We start from the raw sequence: 15808 nt of genomic DNA, 5'->3' as shown, positions 1-15808 counted from the left end.
ATCCTCACTGTTACTTGAAAGCAGGTCACATATGCCTTAAATTCTTTTGTATGTCCTTAAGGATAATGGGAGAAAAGCTCTTGGATTTCTCAGATTAAAATGTCTGCGCTCCACATAGCAGTAACCTGGACATGCTCTGTGATGTGCTTTATGTGCCTATTGGTAATTGCCCATTGGTATGTTCTTAATTAAATGTGTTAATGAGGTGTCCACTGAGGTGAACAGACAATGGCAAATTATATTTAGAATAACCAACAGGAATAAAACTTGTGTTGTAACAAAATACTGAAAGCAGTGTAAGAGTATGACTTACAGTTGCATGGATCTCCGTCCACACACACGCATGTGGAATACTGTGTGCCTCACCCACAAAAATGTTTAGAAATTGAACTTAAAAAGGTGTGAGAGGCTGTGCTGACCAGGCCCAGAGCACGGCCAGGCAAGCACACTCACCAGCAACTTCTTTACATGTAGCTGGCTCTTTCTATCCTGTCACCTCTTTATTTTCCCATGCTTGCTCCTCTCCAAACCATACTGACATCCACCTTTCCCCATCACTGGTCCCATAACAAGTCCTGCACAAAGTGCTCTTCTCCTCCATCTCTCCGTGAGTCCACTGTGCTGTAAGGTGATCCTGGAGAGCCTTTTCCATGGACATGAAGTAGTGGGCCTCCTCCTGCTCCTAGCACAGTCCCAACACTCTGTCGCCAGGAGGCCCTCTGAGGACAGCTCATGCAGAAGCCTGGGCAGCCCTTGTTGGCATTGCTGTGACAGCGTGTCCTGAAGCCATGCAAAAGGAATCATCCCTTGGACTGGAATCGAGTGTTTTAGTTTTGAAGACTACAGAGGTAAGATTTATGTCTAAGTCTGTCAGTGTTCAGATTTGCATGCTGCTGTCTGGACTACCAGGCTGCTTGGAGGGTCGTCTTCTGTCACAGAGATGGTACGATAAAATCAATCCAATTAAAAATCAATCATTCTAATTTCAGTTCTCGTTGTCAGACAGCAGTGTGGTTCTGTATTTCAAACAAAAAATACTTAATTCACCACTCTTGCATTTTTTTAAATCTGTTCCAGCAGTCAAATTTGTGCCTTGTGTCTGACCAGGTGGATGTAGGGATGTGTATACCTGCACCCTTGCTGATGTTGCATACATACTGCACTGCTTCGAGGTTGTCTCCTACTACTTGTTATGACCCCTGGGGACATCTTCCTGGATTCACTCAAGTTCTTCTGAACAGACTGCATTGCTCAGGTTAGCAGCTGGGGAAAAAAAAGACTGGAAAAAGCTAACATAGAGTTAAAGCTCTAAGTCCAAACAGAACAGGCTGTGCAATGTTATGAGAGAAACTTTAAGAAGATGTGCAAGACCAGGGGCCTCCCTCTGCTGGCACCTACCAATCACCTGGAGGATCTCAGCAACATCATGGCCACAAGGCACCAGCAGGAAAGCTTGGGGCTGGGCTGTTGCTGGGGAAGAGGGTCTGAGGTAGCTACTTGATCAGTGTGGAGAGCTTGAGGAGCTGAGTACAGAATGAGCTTGGATGAAAGGGAGGGAGGGCATTGGCAGTGTGGTGAGGCCAGTGCAGAAACAGGCACTACTGTGTTCTTTGCTGCGTAGTCTTCATCACTGCTTTCTTGGGCAGCAGACATGGCCAAACCACAAATGCTTTTGTGAGGGGTTTTCTTCAGTGAGATGCAGATCCCAGAGCGTTTGTGCAATGGGACAGCTTGTAGAAACTAGATGGTATTTTTTGTCACAGTGATGTCCCTGTGCATTGCTACAGTTAGTGCATCCTTAAGGAATCCTACTTAGTGCAGAGCTCAGTCTCACAGCCTTGCCTTGGCTAGGCTAGATGCACTGGAAAGAAAAAGCTGGCTTTCCCTGAAATGCCAAAATGGCTGTAAGACCTGAAGCAGTCATAAGGAGACTCTTCTGGTGAAAGTGGCTGTCTTGGGTAATGACAGGCTGCATTTTGGAAGTGAAGAGGAAATACAGCCTGGGGCTAGGAGGCTGTGTAGCTAAATAAAAAATGCACAAATATGATGCAAGAGCCAGAAGCAAAGCAGAGCAGGGCCCTTTTGCAGCACTTGCTCTCTATCTGCTGTCACCACCCCTCGTCTGACCTGTGTCTGCTGTGAGCAGCAGATAAAACCCTGATGAGATTAAGGTGAAATCTCAGCTGCCTGCCCATGTGAAACTGCATGTCCTCCTCCTCTGAGATTCAGCTGATGACAGTGCACATCTGAAACAATTTCTTTCTGTTATAGCCCAGATAGACCTTTTTTACTTCGTACTGAACATTCACTCCTTGCAGTTGGGAAAATGACTTGACTTTATTATAATGAACTTTTCTAAAATCAGGAGTCCAGGAGCTATGTTATGCTTCCTCGGTATTAAGAATTGGAACTGTCTCAACTTAGATGGGAGTCCTATTTCCTAAAGGTCTTATCTTGCAAAAACGTCACAAGTAAAGGTTAATTCAGTTGGCACGGCTGCTTCAGGCCGGTGCTGTACCTCAGCAGGGTGCCGGGATCAATGCTGTGAGCACCAAACTGAATTAAGGACACTGAGCACATCTTGTGGTGCAATGTGTTCCCACATGTGGAAGGGCAGGGATGGAAGTCACTGCTGCAGTTCACCCAAGTCAGAGCCATCGGTGGCCTGGATGAGCACGGGAATGAGGCCTTTGTTTTTGTGTCCAGGTTGGTCTTTTTGTCCATACACTCTGACTACTCATTCTCGCTAGTACTAATAGGAATAAAATACGCAACCATTTTCTCCTTTTGTTTAACGTTTTTCGTGAACTCCAGACCCCTTGCACCGCTTCCCTAATTCTATGGCCCAGACACTGGATTCCAGCCCGCTGCGGCCAGGAGCACGCTCTGCCTGCTGGCACCCGCTCGTCGTTTGCAGCCACCAGATGGCAGAAGACTACATGCAAGTGGCTGGAAAAGCGCGGTGACAGAATCTGGTGCAGCAAAGAGCCCCTTGCATGGTTCCTTAATGATCTTTCACTGGTTATCCCTAATTCTATGCTATTCTACAAAAAGCACCTGGTGAATATATCTCTGTTGCTTTTTTTCCAAGAATCACCAAGGTTGGAAAAGACCTCCCAGATCATCCAGTCCAACTACCACCAATATTTCCCCACTAACCATGTCCCTCAGTACAACATCTAAAAGTTTCTTGAATGTTTCCAGGGACTCTGACTCAACCACCTCCATGGGCAGCCCATTCCAGCACCCGTCCACTCTTTTGGAGAAGAAATTTTTCCTGCTGTGTAACCTGAACTTCCAATGATGCAACTTATGGCTATTCCTTCTCATCCTATTGCTAGTTATGCAGGAGTAGAGGCTGACCCTCACCTCACCACAACACCCTTTCAGGTCACTGTAGAGAGAAATAAGGTCTCCCCTGCGCCTCCTTTTCTCCAGACTAAATAATCCCTTTTCCCTCAACTGCTCTGCATCAGACCTGTGCTCCAAAGACTTGTGCTTAGAAGATGATGGGGCAGCTGATTTAGTCAAGCGATGATCTCTGGTGGTGCTGTCAGAAGTTACATCTGCAGTCTTCTTACAATTTTGAAAAAGCTGTTAAAACCAACCAAATCCTGTACAGAATTATACAAGTTTTGATGCTGATGTTTAAACCTGGCCATACCCCAAGACCCAACACTCCTACTTGAAATGATGACAAAAAATGCAGGAATTAACTACTGGACGTTAATCCTGCCAAAAAGCTCAGCCACAAGCTTGTTTGGTAAGAGCAGCCATTCTGCAACCAAGAAAAATGTCACTCAGACACAGCACAGTTCATTCCTGTGGGAGCAGCAGACTCATCCTGAGAGAAAACGCCACCCTATATAGGTGTGTATGGCTGCTCCAGCAACAGATTGCAGGCTATTTCACGGATACAGAATTCAGGTTGAATTTGCACTCAGTCCAGACAAAGGGTGAATCAGTGTTGGATTCCTACCTCCCAGGAGGCTTCCCATGCTGTTGGCCCGTTGTATAACCTACTTGCCCATCTCATTTCTTTAAAAAGAAAGCCATAATGGCTGCGTTTTGTAGATACCTATCTTCCCTAGATGGTGGCTGGCTGCTAGAAGGGAAGCTAGGAGCTGCTTCCATGAAGGGAGGCTGCTGGAAGAGCACCTCATTCCCAAACAGTCAGTTTTGTATTTCTAAACTCTGAACTTTCCTCAATGAAGTCTTCTCAAGTACCTGCAGAAGCACATTTTGAGCTATACCCTGTGATCTTTAGGGTCAAGGGCTGTGAGCAGAGCCTGGAGTGGCTGGACTTGGGAGCCATCTTCAAAGCAAAAGAGATTTGCAGCAGGTTGTGACTTGGGTCATACAATCATCACAGAAGAGTGACTTAAGTTGGAAGGGACCTGAGAGCACACCCAGGCCCAACCCCGTGCAGTGGGCAGGGCTGCCACCCACCAGCTCAGGCTGCCCAGGGCCCCACCCAAGCTGGCCATGAGTGTCTCAGAGGATGAGAGAGCTCTGAGAGAGAGGCAGGGCTGCTAGGAGGAGACACTTGGATAGCCCTGGTATTACAGTCTGAAACAGCATGGGAAAGGCTGCTTTGGGACAATCTGCTCCAAAGCTTTGGGACAGAAGGAGATAGGGAGAGTTGCTGGATGGAAACTCATGGGGCACCTCTATCCAAGCCTTCACTAGGAGCAAGGATTGAGGTGCTAAAGGAGATAGATATCGGGAGGGGCACTGTCAGCAGTTAAAGCCCAGAGCAATAATTTGCCCCTGTCCTTCCACAGACTTCTTGGAAGCCTGAAGCTTAATTTTAAAAGCAAACTGAGACGCTTTAGAAATGATTTTGGCAGAAGTAGGTTAAAAACCAAAAACATGGCTTACTAACACTCTAAATGTTTTTACATCACAAGTACACATACTTTGACAGTGCTTATTCCTTTGTTTAATTTGCAGAACACGATTACATGTCTTTGTGTAAAAAAATAAAAATAATAATTAAAAAAACAACAAACTTCATGCTCTAGTAAGGAACAGGTGACAATTATTTTGTTTTTTATTTTCATAAACACAAATAAATGCAAACTTAGAGCTGCATTAAAATGCAAGCCAAGCTTGCTCTGTGAGAAAATTGCTTGTGGAAATAAGTTACTGGAAGCAGTCCCTGATAAATACGGGAACTGAAGACATGTCATGGGCTTAGGAGCAGATACGCTACCCAGGAACAGCAAAACCCAAAAGTCTAGTGATGTCCATGAGAATCTTTCCACAGACTTCAGCATGCTCTTCCTGAGCCCTTGAGTACATATATCTGCAACAGGTTTTCCACATCAGCTGGAGACAGGTGGCACGTTGGCACTGGAAAGTTTCTCAAGAGAAGGGAACAGAGGGCCATGGCCAAGGGAGTACGGGGCAGGAGGGGACAGCTGGGAGCAAGAGTTCTTCCAGGTGCAAGATGTAGAATGAGCAGGACTCAGAGTAGGTGCATGATAAATACAGCTGCAGTATTAAGATGAGAAACTAGAACCTGGTCCAGTAAGAACACACCATCTGGGTGAGTTCTGCACCCTGAATGGAGCAGAAATTTTCACTGAGCCCAAGTAAACAAAGCATCTGTCAGGGCAGTCTCCGTACTTCTTTCTCAGTACAGGTAATTTGGAGGAGCAGAGTCTGGGATTAGTCTGTGTATTTCTCCCTTAAGCCTCCTCAGAAGCTAAGAGCAGCCATTTTGTTTGTTGTCCTGCAGTTCCCTCTGACCATTCCTACAGGCAGCTGTGGCGTTGAGGTGAATCCCTGCTGCCAGGAGACAGCGGGATGGCAGAACACCAGAGCAGATGTAATGCAGTAAAACTTGCTCTTCTTTGCAAGCAAAGCCCCAGGCACCCACTCTCAGCTGGAAGAAGAGTTATGCTCAGTTCAAAGTCCCTAGTAACCTGCTCCCTTGAAAAAGACAGGAGTCAAAGACAGCAAAAGTCAAAGGAGTGTGAGGCTTTGGGATCTTGCCAAAGGTCTGTTGCAAGTGGGAGGCTGCGGCAGATTCCTGTGAATGAAAGGAGGCCTACAGGAGGAGGTGGAATATCGCAGGAGCTCGTCAGAGCACAGTGAGTGCTACAGGAGCTTACCGGGTACCTAGTTTTAGAAGGCTGTGGGATGGGAATGATGGGGAGCGCTCAGAGCACATGCACAGGACAAGCATTTTTGTGGGGGCGGGAACAGTCCTTGCTGCAAGCTGAGAAGGTGAACTGGTGGTGTCAGAGAGCTGGAGCAATCAACCCACTCCACAAAGGATATCCTGGCTGGATAATCCCTTTGTATCTCAGACAGGCTCACCACAGGCTTCCAGTGAACAGCGTGAGCTTACTTCTCTCCATCCCCCTCACAGTGTCAGCTCAGCCCAGCAGTGGATCCTGAGGGACTGGAGTATAGATCTGCAGACGTGATTACTAAAGCATGGAAGGGAGCCAGGGCTGGGAAAAGGGAAGAGCAGGATCTGCACTTTGGCAGCAGTCTGCAGTTAAACTGGATTAAGCATAACATGAAACCAGATCCTGAAAGAATCCACCATGCTGCAATGATTTTCTTTTGTTACCAGCACTGTAGAGCTCCGACTGATAATTGAAACTTGCAGGAATCTCTGAATTTCTTTGTTGGTTGGATGAAAATAATACATTTCTGCCAGTGCAATGTTTTACAGGTAGCTTCTGGTATAACATGAGATTAATAAAGGGCCAAAATTTGACAAAGCCTGAACAAAAATACTGCAGTATTGAAAGACAATCACTTAAAAGGTAGCAAGATACAGGGCAACCTCTTCTCCAGGGAAAGCAGTATCCTGTAAGCAAACATTTTAAATCTGGGATGAAATGTAGTGTATAGGGACATAGTCATGGTTTAGAGCATCTCATCACGACCACGGGGTCATCCTTAATGCATCCATTTAGCTTGGAGATTGTGCTAGTCTGCTGTGTACACAGACATTAACCTGAGATAAGAACTGATGTCTCCATTACGAAATGTGGAATAAGAGAAGAGGATACAGAAAGTACATCTTCTGTTTGTGTACGTGTGGTTTCTGTAACAAGGGGGCAAGAGAAAGGTCTATAAAAAGCAAGATTTAATGAAATGATGCTCTTTGGGGGCAGTGGAACAGTGCAGTACAACCAGTCTCATGTTTCTTAATGAGCTCTAGGTCCCCATGTAATTTTAATTGCCTGTCTGGAATACTAAGATACTTTCTGGTACTTATATTCTGCTCAATATTAATAAAGGCCATGCAACACTCAGGATGTTTCTTCCCTTTCCTGCTTCATGCCCACTTACCCATTATGATTCTCAGGCCTGTGAGAAAGCAGATTTTCTCCTACTCATATGAATCTCAAAAAATGCAATTTGATATGAAAGCTATGAAGCATACCACTGCAGGAAGCCAAATGCATGTATAACACTGTGCTTTACACAACCTCAGCAAAATACTGGATTTTTCTTTGGAGAACATGAAAACTGAACAACCTTTTTTTTTTCTTTTTTCTTTTTTTTCTTTTCCTTTTTTCCAGCATTCACGAGGCTTAAAGAAGGTGGCCTTTTCTTAGTGTCAAACTGCGCTTCTGCAACAGACAAAATCATCTTCTGACAAGATGGATCGTGGTGCCCTAACCTAAATGTGCGTCCTTGTATAGCCGCAGAAGGCTGTTATCTGTGTGCTTCTGAAGCTAAGTAAGCTTCCTCTGCTGCCATAAATACATGGTTACAGGGTTGCTGCTGGCACATCGCCAGAGAGGATGAAAGGCTCTAGCATGAGTGGCATGCAGACACAGCTCACCAGCAGACCGCCCGCCCCACCTCAGAGCTAACAAGTTCAAGTGAAGTCCCTTGCCGCTCAACAAAATCCCTTGTTTATCCAATGCCAAATCAGGGCCTGAACACAAATCGTTGGTGTCAGACATGACGTTTCTACCATTCAGAAATGCCTAACTGGTTTTGCTTATGATGTGTAGGTAAATAAACATGCAAACGTTACATTTTGCGGCAGTGAGTTCCATTGCTCATTCCTGTTGTTACCTGCTTTTCTCTATTCTAGTGTTCTCCCTAGTTATCTTCTCCATGTCCCCATGAGGTCACACAGTGCTACCACCTTCATGAAAAGTCTCCTGAGCTGAGCCCATGTAACATATTTAATTTCTCCACATGGAGAAGGTTTTTGTTCAATTTCTGCTTTCTGTGCTATGGTATCATTTTGGAAATAGAAGAGAGCAGCCTGTAGGAAAAGCGTGGACTTATATGGAAATATAACTGTGTTGTTTCCCTTTCCTGTAACTCCTAATGTAGTTTTATCTTTTGGCTGTTTTGATATCAGTGACAACCAAGATTTCTTTCTTGGCTGATAGGAACTACAGTATGTAAATGTATATTGTTCTCCTGCATACTTTTTCCATTACAGTTTTCAACACTGAACTCCCATCTGCTGGTAATGTCACTCAGCAGTCACTCACTCTGAGACACTTTTGCAACTCCTTGCATTTCATTTTAGTTTTACCACATGATACTTGACAGTGTGAGACCACTTTGCCATTTCTCTCTGGTCCCCTACAGAGTTTGCTAACAAATCAATCAGTAAAGGAAGTGCGGAAAAAGAGGACAGGAAACTCAAAAGATAGGAGATAAAGTTGATAAGGAAGAGAGAAAAAACAACAACGAAACAGCAGCAAGCTTAGTAATGACCAGAGTGGTGCTGTGGTCCTTATAACTGCTCTGCAGACAAGTCAAGGATGGCAGAATACTCCTGCTGCCCTACAAGTTGAGCAACTCTATCCTATCTGCTTGGGAGTCATAGCTATACTTTATTGTAAACAACATTATCACCTGTTCAGCCCCACTGTTTTCCTCTCTTTCCCAGGCAAGCTTCTGCCTGCTTCTTATTCACTGCTGTATTTCTCATGTGCAATTTATGTAGACAAATGTTCCATCTGTTATAACCCACGGTGCTTTTTCTGCAGTGTTTATTTCAAAACAGGAATAGTTATTCATTTACAGTATATTTCAAATGTTAGAAAAGCTACACTTCTGTTACACCTTCCTTTTTGGAAAACTAAGGTCGTACGTTGCTCATTTGAGAAGCTTTGGTCACTGTGGTGAAGTTAAAAAAAATAATAAAGCTTTAAAAAGCTTTTTCTTCATATAAAGCTTATAAAAGGAAGGTCAGTCACTGCTAGTTGTAATTATATTCTTCTTTTGTAACTTTCTTCTTACGCAACCGGTACAGCAGAAATTCTTCGCATATTCAAACTGTTATTCTAAGATGAAAGCAATCCAGGTATTCAAACGTCAGCACAGAAACTGATCGAATCCTCGCGTGTTGGAAACACCTGACTTCAAAAACATACAAGGAACCATTGTTCTAATAAGTGTTGTTTATTTTTGAAGTCCCTGCTACTGTACTGGAATGGCAAGTTGTCATCACACGGTATCATGCTATTTTTAATAAAAAATTCCTGCCACAGCAACCTTTCTCTGAAGTAGAACATAGTAAATCTTTTTTTTTTTTTTTCCCTTTTTTTCTTTTTCCTTCTTTTTCTTTTGTCAGATGAGGTTGAGAAAACAGGAGAAAACTATAAAGGTTCAGTCTGTGAAGAAGGAGCATATGCTAAAAGTTAAAGATCAGCATTTACAAGCTAACAGCAAACAGAAACATGTTCACGACTTTACAATTATATTCAAAAGTATTTTGGCTAAAACTGTCCAAGACAAGGGAGGTATTTGGAATTGTGTCCTAACATAAGACACAGTATTTATAATATGGAAACTACAATAAATTTGACATTCAATAGCTTCTACTCCACCAGAACTTAACTTAGACCAGTATACGGCTGAGGACATAGAATTTTGTATTTTGAATCTGCTCCATTCTTTCCATGTGCTTAATGAGTAAAACTGACTGTCCCTCAAAGAATCATTCTTCAGGCACAGCCTCTTGTTCAGCATGAAGTGCAGGACTGTGAATTAAATGTACTTCAAACAGGGCAACAATCACGAATCACAGTCCTTCACAATACCAAAGCTCTACTTAAAAAAAAAAAAGAAAAAAAAGAAAAAAAAAAGAAATTTTTACTTTCCTTAGAAAATTACAAACTAATCCATCGTATTGTTTGAAGCTAAAAGAAACATAATTTAAAATTCATTTTAGCATTAAGGAAGCTAGCAAGTCCTTAATGAGCAACTGATAAAATACCTGCAGTAGCTCACGTTGCTACATGATTTCTAACCATCATCCTTTCCACATTTCTCTGTCCTCAAGAGTATTTTTAATCATATGTCTGAGGTGAGTGTGCACCACACACATGCCATCGAAGGCTGCAAGCTGATTTCATTCAAGCTTAGATGAGGGGTTATGTATTTAACAAGTTTCAAGAAAACAAGACTGTGTAGCATTAACTCAGCCCATGTAGACAACAAAGAATTTCTTAGCAAGAGGAAAAGCCTTCAGCGGGAGTTTTTCTAACCAAGTATCAAAGAGACCTTTTATATTTTAAAGCTTTTCTTGCAGTTCAGATATTTGTATGAATGCTCTCTAGTGCATTACCTACTGAAAGGCAATGTATAGTGAGACACTGGCACAGCTGCTCAGAGAAGCTGTGGTGCCCCATCCCTGGAGGTGCTCAAGGCCAGGTTGAATGGGCCTTAGACAGCCTGAACTGGTAGGGGGTGGCCTTGACCATGGCACGGGGTTGGGACTGGGTGGGCTTTGAGGATCCTTCCAACCTAAGCCATTCTGTGACTCTAAGATTGTGCTGTGATGGATGCTCACTCTTTCCTTTGATTCAGCTGAAAAGATGGTGAACCACTGCCCTGTGAATTGCAGACCCATCAGCCACCAGACTTCAGTGATTTCAGTACCTACTTATTTGTAGGGAAAAAAAGAGAGCACCTCTCAGCGTAATTATTGTACCAAGAAGCATGTGATGGAACTCTCAAATCCCAGCTTCAACAGGCAAAGTACAGGCAACACAACATTGTGAAACTGATAGCCTTTCAGTATCTGAAGGAAAGAGAGACTCTTTAGCAGGGTCTGTGGTGATAGAACAAAGGGTAATGGCTTCAAGCTCAAAGAGGGGAGATTTAAGTAAGTTGGATATAAGGAAAATGTAGTAGGGGTGGTGAGGCGCTGGAACAGATTGCCCAGTGATGTGGTGGATGTCCTTGGAGACTTTCAAGGTGAGGCTGGATCAGGCCCTGGGCAACCTAATCTAGCTGTGGTGTCCCTGTTCATGGCAGGGAAGCTGAACTACATGGCCTTCAGAGGTCCCTTCCAACTCTAACGATTCCATGATTCTGTGAAACTCTGCGAGCTTTACTCAGACCCAGGATTTCTCCTGCCTAGGGGAGGGCTGGACTACTGTCCCACTGGTACCCCATTCAGAACCGCTGTACAAACACCAAGACTGCCATTTTGTGCACTGCTTTTGCCCCTTCTGACAGCAAGTCAGGCGCTTTCTGAAGCCATACGCCTCGTATATATAGCCATAGCGTTACCCTGACCTTTCTTAAAGCCTCTAGGAGGAGGGGAGAGGCAGGAAGAGGACACAGCACAACATGTTAAAGGTTTCTGCCGTGCTGACGTACCGCCTTACCGGGCGGGGAGAGCCCCGGAGGAGGAGAGAGAGGAGGGCTGAGGCCGTATCTGTGACTGGGCCCGAGGAGCCCGCACTTGGGCCTGCCCCTCCGCCGCCGCCCGCGCACGGGCACTGCCGGCTCGGGGGAAGGGAGAGGAGGAGGAGTGTGGGAGCGCGGCGATGAGCTCAGCTCCGTCCCTCGGCGCCGCCTGAGGAGAGCCGGCCCCTCCCGCAGGCAGCCGCCGCCATGGCTCACTCCCCCGTGCAGCCGGGCCTGCCGGGGATGCAGGTGAGGAGCGGCCGTCCCCGCGGCGGTGGCGGCTCGGGGCCGGGCTGCTGCGAGCCGCGGCGTAACCGCTTGGCCGAGCGAGGGCTGCGCGGGGCTCCCTCCATCTTCGGCCCGCGGCGAGGGGTGGGGGGGACGGACGAATGGACACGGTGGTTTTTCCCCCTCGGTGTTGTTGTCATTTTAACGCGACGAGGGAAAACCCGTGGTCCGGAGGAGCGGGGCCCGGCTATTGACCTTCAGGCCACTGCAGCGCCCATCGTGCTGGCGCGGCGGGGCCGCGGTCGGAGCCTGCTGTTAGCTGCGGGGGATGCCGGCTTCGCGACTGCGATCCGCCGGGTGGGCGTTAAAGCCGTGCTCTCTAGGCAGCCGGGGTTGGCTTCCTGCCGCCTGAACTCCTTGCAGCCGCGAGCTGGCTAGAAAAACCGTAAGGTCACCGGGACCTGTGGGTTACTTAAGGTTTCCTGCTTCCGATGAGACACTCGCCTGCCCCATCCTCCAAATGAATAACTTCTGGGTGGGAGGTAAAGTTTGTTTCTATTTATCTCCTGGACTGAAAGGTTTTGTTCTTCCTTTGGCTGGTTTACTCTGGGTTCTATTATTTTGCGAACCAGGTTCTAACTCCCAAATCCGAAGTTTGCATGACTGAAATTAGCAGGGTACGGTGTGAATGGCACTGCTGGATGCCAGTGTATGCAGGCCCTCTCTCCGTTACTTCACCACCCTGTAGGGACTGCGGTTGAGCATCCAAGTTCACCTTCCACACACAGCACTTTGCTGACTGACAGAGGCACAGAAGCGCTCCTTTCTCCCTCCCTTTGGGTAGGACTGAGTTAGTGCTGCCCCTTGGAGACTTTCTGAAGCATCTGAGAAGAAGAACCATGCTCTGAAACCACTTAAACTGAATCCACAGTATTTTAGAATGGAAGAAGTCTGAGCTGGAGCTGCTGGAAAGTGGAAGAGTGAGGGTTGTTCCAGCAGTGTGCGTGTACTGCTGATGCATGTCATTTTTAGCATCTCCGATGACCTGTTTTTTTGCTGGCTTGCTTGGTTTTTTATTTAGCTTATGATACTGTTAGCTGTATTAAACAGGTAAGCTTTCAGGATTTTGTTAGCCCCTGGCTTTTACTCCAAATCTTTTTGTTCAGGACTTTTATTTTTCTCATGTTTCTTTACTTGTGAGAGTTTTTGAAATGCTTGGGAGCTTTAACAGTGTAAAATAACAAAGTAAAGCTGGTAGGTAGAGGCATCACATCTGTGAGCAAGGTGAAACCTGCGTGCTCATTTTCTGCACTCACTTCAAGGTGCCTGGATCCGTTTCCATTCTGTTTGAGCTTGCTGTGGTCTTAGTGATCTGTTCTCAGTATGCAGCCCCCTTTGACTTAAGTTGCAGATAAACGCTCGGACAGTGAGGTATGTACTTACTTAATGAAGACAAAGGTTAGTGACTTATGTAAAGGAGAGAAATAGAGCTCAGTTCTCTGAGTATGATTAAATCGTTGAAATCATGGGACTGTTTTCTTTTTCTGTAGTGTGATCCTTTCTGCCCACCTACAGCTTCTGTAACAAATGGTGTAAGCAATGTCAGAGAGAACGTTCTGCAGCTCTCCCTTACGTCTTTTGCTGCACTTATACAAGAGATTAGCGTCCTAGTGTGAACAAAAGCAACTTCTTGATCCCCAGAAATCACATGCGGGAACAATGCTTTATTGTGGAGTTTGGTGTGAGCAGAGTGGTGTGTAAACAGTGAGAAGAATGAGGGATTAATGTGTTTCTCTCTGAACAACATATCTGTTCGATGGTTGAAGAGTGATGCATAAAAAGTGAGTGGGTAGAGCAAGCCAAAGGAATGAGAAGCTGTGGAGCAAATGTAGGATGGTGCTGGAAGGCTGTCAAAACCTGAGATTCACTGTCTGCTGGGAAGCGGGCATGTTCCAGCCCGACTGAAAACAGAACTGAGTTTTGACCTAAATTTCTGTATGTGCAAATAAGTTGGTGCTCAGTGTTTATACTGCCCTTAGTTTAAGGGCTCTGTGTAGGTTGGAATTGGAGTGCGTGGCATGAAGGGACTCACCACTAACCCGGCAGTAAGTTGTCTTCGTTCTTTGTGCTTTGGACAGCTGACCTAGGAAAAATGCTTGCTTGTCTGTGACATGTGTTATTTTTGCAAGGCTGGCTCAGAAAGGTGTGCGTGACCTGTAAAAGTGACTTTCAGCCCAGCCTGCAGTTGGAGGCTTTGGTAAGCTTCTGTAGTTCCTTTATGGAGCTGTTTCAAACAATAAAATACCCTCTTTCTAAATGAATGATGTGGGTGCTTGGTGAACCGTAATGCGTTTTGAAGTTTCTTAGGAATGTCATGAACCAAAAAGCTCAGGAAATGTAGACTTGCAAATAAGCTCTTATTTGCAACCTTTAAGCTCTTAAAGGTTGAAGCCTCAGAACACAGCACTGCAGTACATCAGGCTGGCGGAAATCTGACAGCAAGCAGTTTTAACGTAATCTTTAGCAATAAAAGGCTGAAATTAATAGGGATTAGAAGACTTTCTTTTTTTCACTTAAAAAGATTTTAGGTGTAAGCCGTATGTGATCTGTTTGTAGTTTTCATTGTTTATGAAGTTTGAGAACTAGAAGAGCTGTTGGGCTTTTTTATCCCAACTTTTTGTGTAATGCTGACTGTGTGAAATTCCTTTTGAACTGAACCTTATGTTATGGTATTAACTATAAGGATGCTTTTGAGCACTCCTGAGAAAAGATAAACAGCTGGAGAAGGGAGGAAAGTCCAAAGGAGGTGCCTTACTGTCAGTTAGTGGTGTTCAGGCAGCAAAGCGACCATTGGAGTTGAGCTAGGTGTGATACTTTAGGTGCTTCTCTAGAGCAGCCGAGGAAGAATGTCACAGGAAGGAGTTTCAGATTTGCTTTAGAGGCGTAGTGAACACTGATACTGGTGGACTAAAGAATTACTGATAAGAAGTAATTATTTTATGTTACCTTATTTTCCCTATTTTATTTTTCTAAAAAGGGGAAAAATTAAAGAATAGTGAATCAGCCCTCCTTCAAATGCCCTGAACTTTCCTTTTTTTTTTTTTCTGAAAAAAAACCCAAAATATCTTTCTGCCAAGTTTTCTATATTTAGATGTGCCTATGTGCCAGCTTCACAACATTCCTGAGGTGCTTTTTAAATGCATGGAATCGTAAGGGTTGGGAGGGACCTGTGGAGGTCTAGGCTATCTTCTGTCTTAGAACTCATTTTCCTTTTACAATAAACTGTTGTAGCTGTCTTATGTGAGAGCTCTGCTTTTTTTGGTAATTGCAAAGCATCAGGTTATTAAAAGCACTGAAGAGGCCGTGTAGCTTCTGCTGCTCTGCATCTACAGTTTGTGTATAGGAGAATATTTTCCCTTGATTATTTATTTAAGTTTGATCAATACTCAGCAATAACCTATAGCAATTATTTGAGTGATCCTTGGAGCACTTTGATGGTCATTTGTGTATTTTAAAATATCCGGGGCACAGATGTTGGGACTCTGTGACACATTACAAGCCTCATCCTTCAGTGCAAGGACAGAAGAGTTTTCATTGTGCAGAAACAGTGTTGGCATCTTGTGGCCCTGGAAGCCAAAAGCTACTTCAAAGCTGTGCAGCACATGGCTGGAGTTCTTCTAGAGAAGTCAACTCTTACCAACAGTGGGACTGTTGATACTGGGAAGCCATGTGTAGCAGCTTCTAGTAAACACGTGGCTGCTGAGCAGTTTTCCTCCTGCATTCCCAAACTCTTCTATTAAGTGTATGTAGAGGAGTGAGAGTTGGTTTCTTTTGGACATGCTAGGTACGACATCGGTAAAGCTTCTTAGGGAGCCAGTGATGGCAGGGTGAAGCTTCAAGGTGGATTTTATTATACCATAGAGCTATTAACTCAGAC

At 44.9% G+C, this 15808-nt stretch overlaps 1 protein-coding gene across 1 annotated transcript in view; it reads left to right on the top strand.

Moving 5' to 3' along the window:
• Positions 1–11763: 11763 nt before the first annotated feature.
• Positions 11764–15808, top strand: part of STK24 (serine/threonine kinase 24) — a 52771-nt gene continuing 48726 nt past the window's right edge. The window contains exon 1 of the mRNA XM_065740817.1: positions 11764–11892. Coding sequence (XP_065596889.1) covers positions 11851–11892 — 42 coding nt within the window. The 5' untranslated portion in view covers positions 11764–11850. The remainder of the gene's footprint in view (positions 11893–15808) is intronic.

The sequence above is a fragment of the Cyrtonyx montezumae genome, unplaced genomic scaffold (assembly GCF_038088225.1).
Source record: "Cyrtonyx montezumae isolate F1298 unplaced genomic scaffold, pur_monq_1.0 scaffold_3, whole genome shotgun sequence".
NCBI lineage: Eukaryota > Metazoa > Chordata > Aves > Galliformes > Odontophoridae > Cyrtonyx > Cyrtonyx montezumae.
The sequence above is the reverse complement of the archived record's forward strand: the minus strand, read 5'-3'. Positions and strand labels throughout refer to the sequence as shown.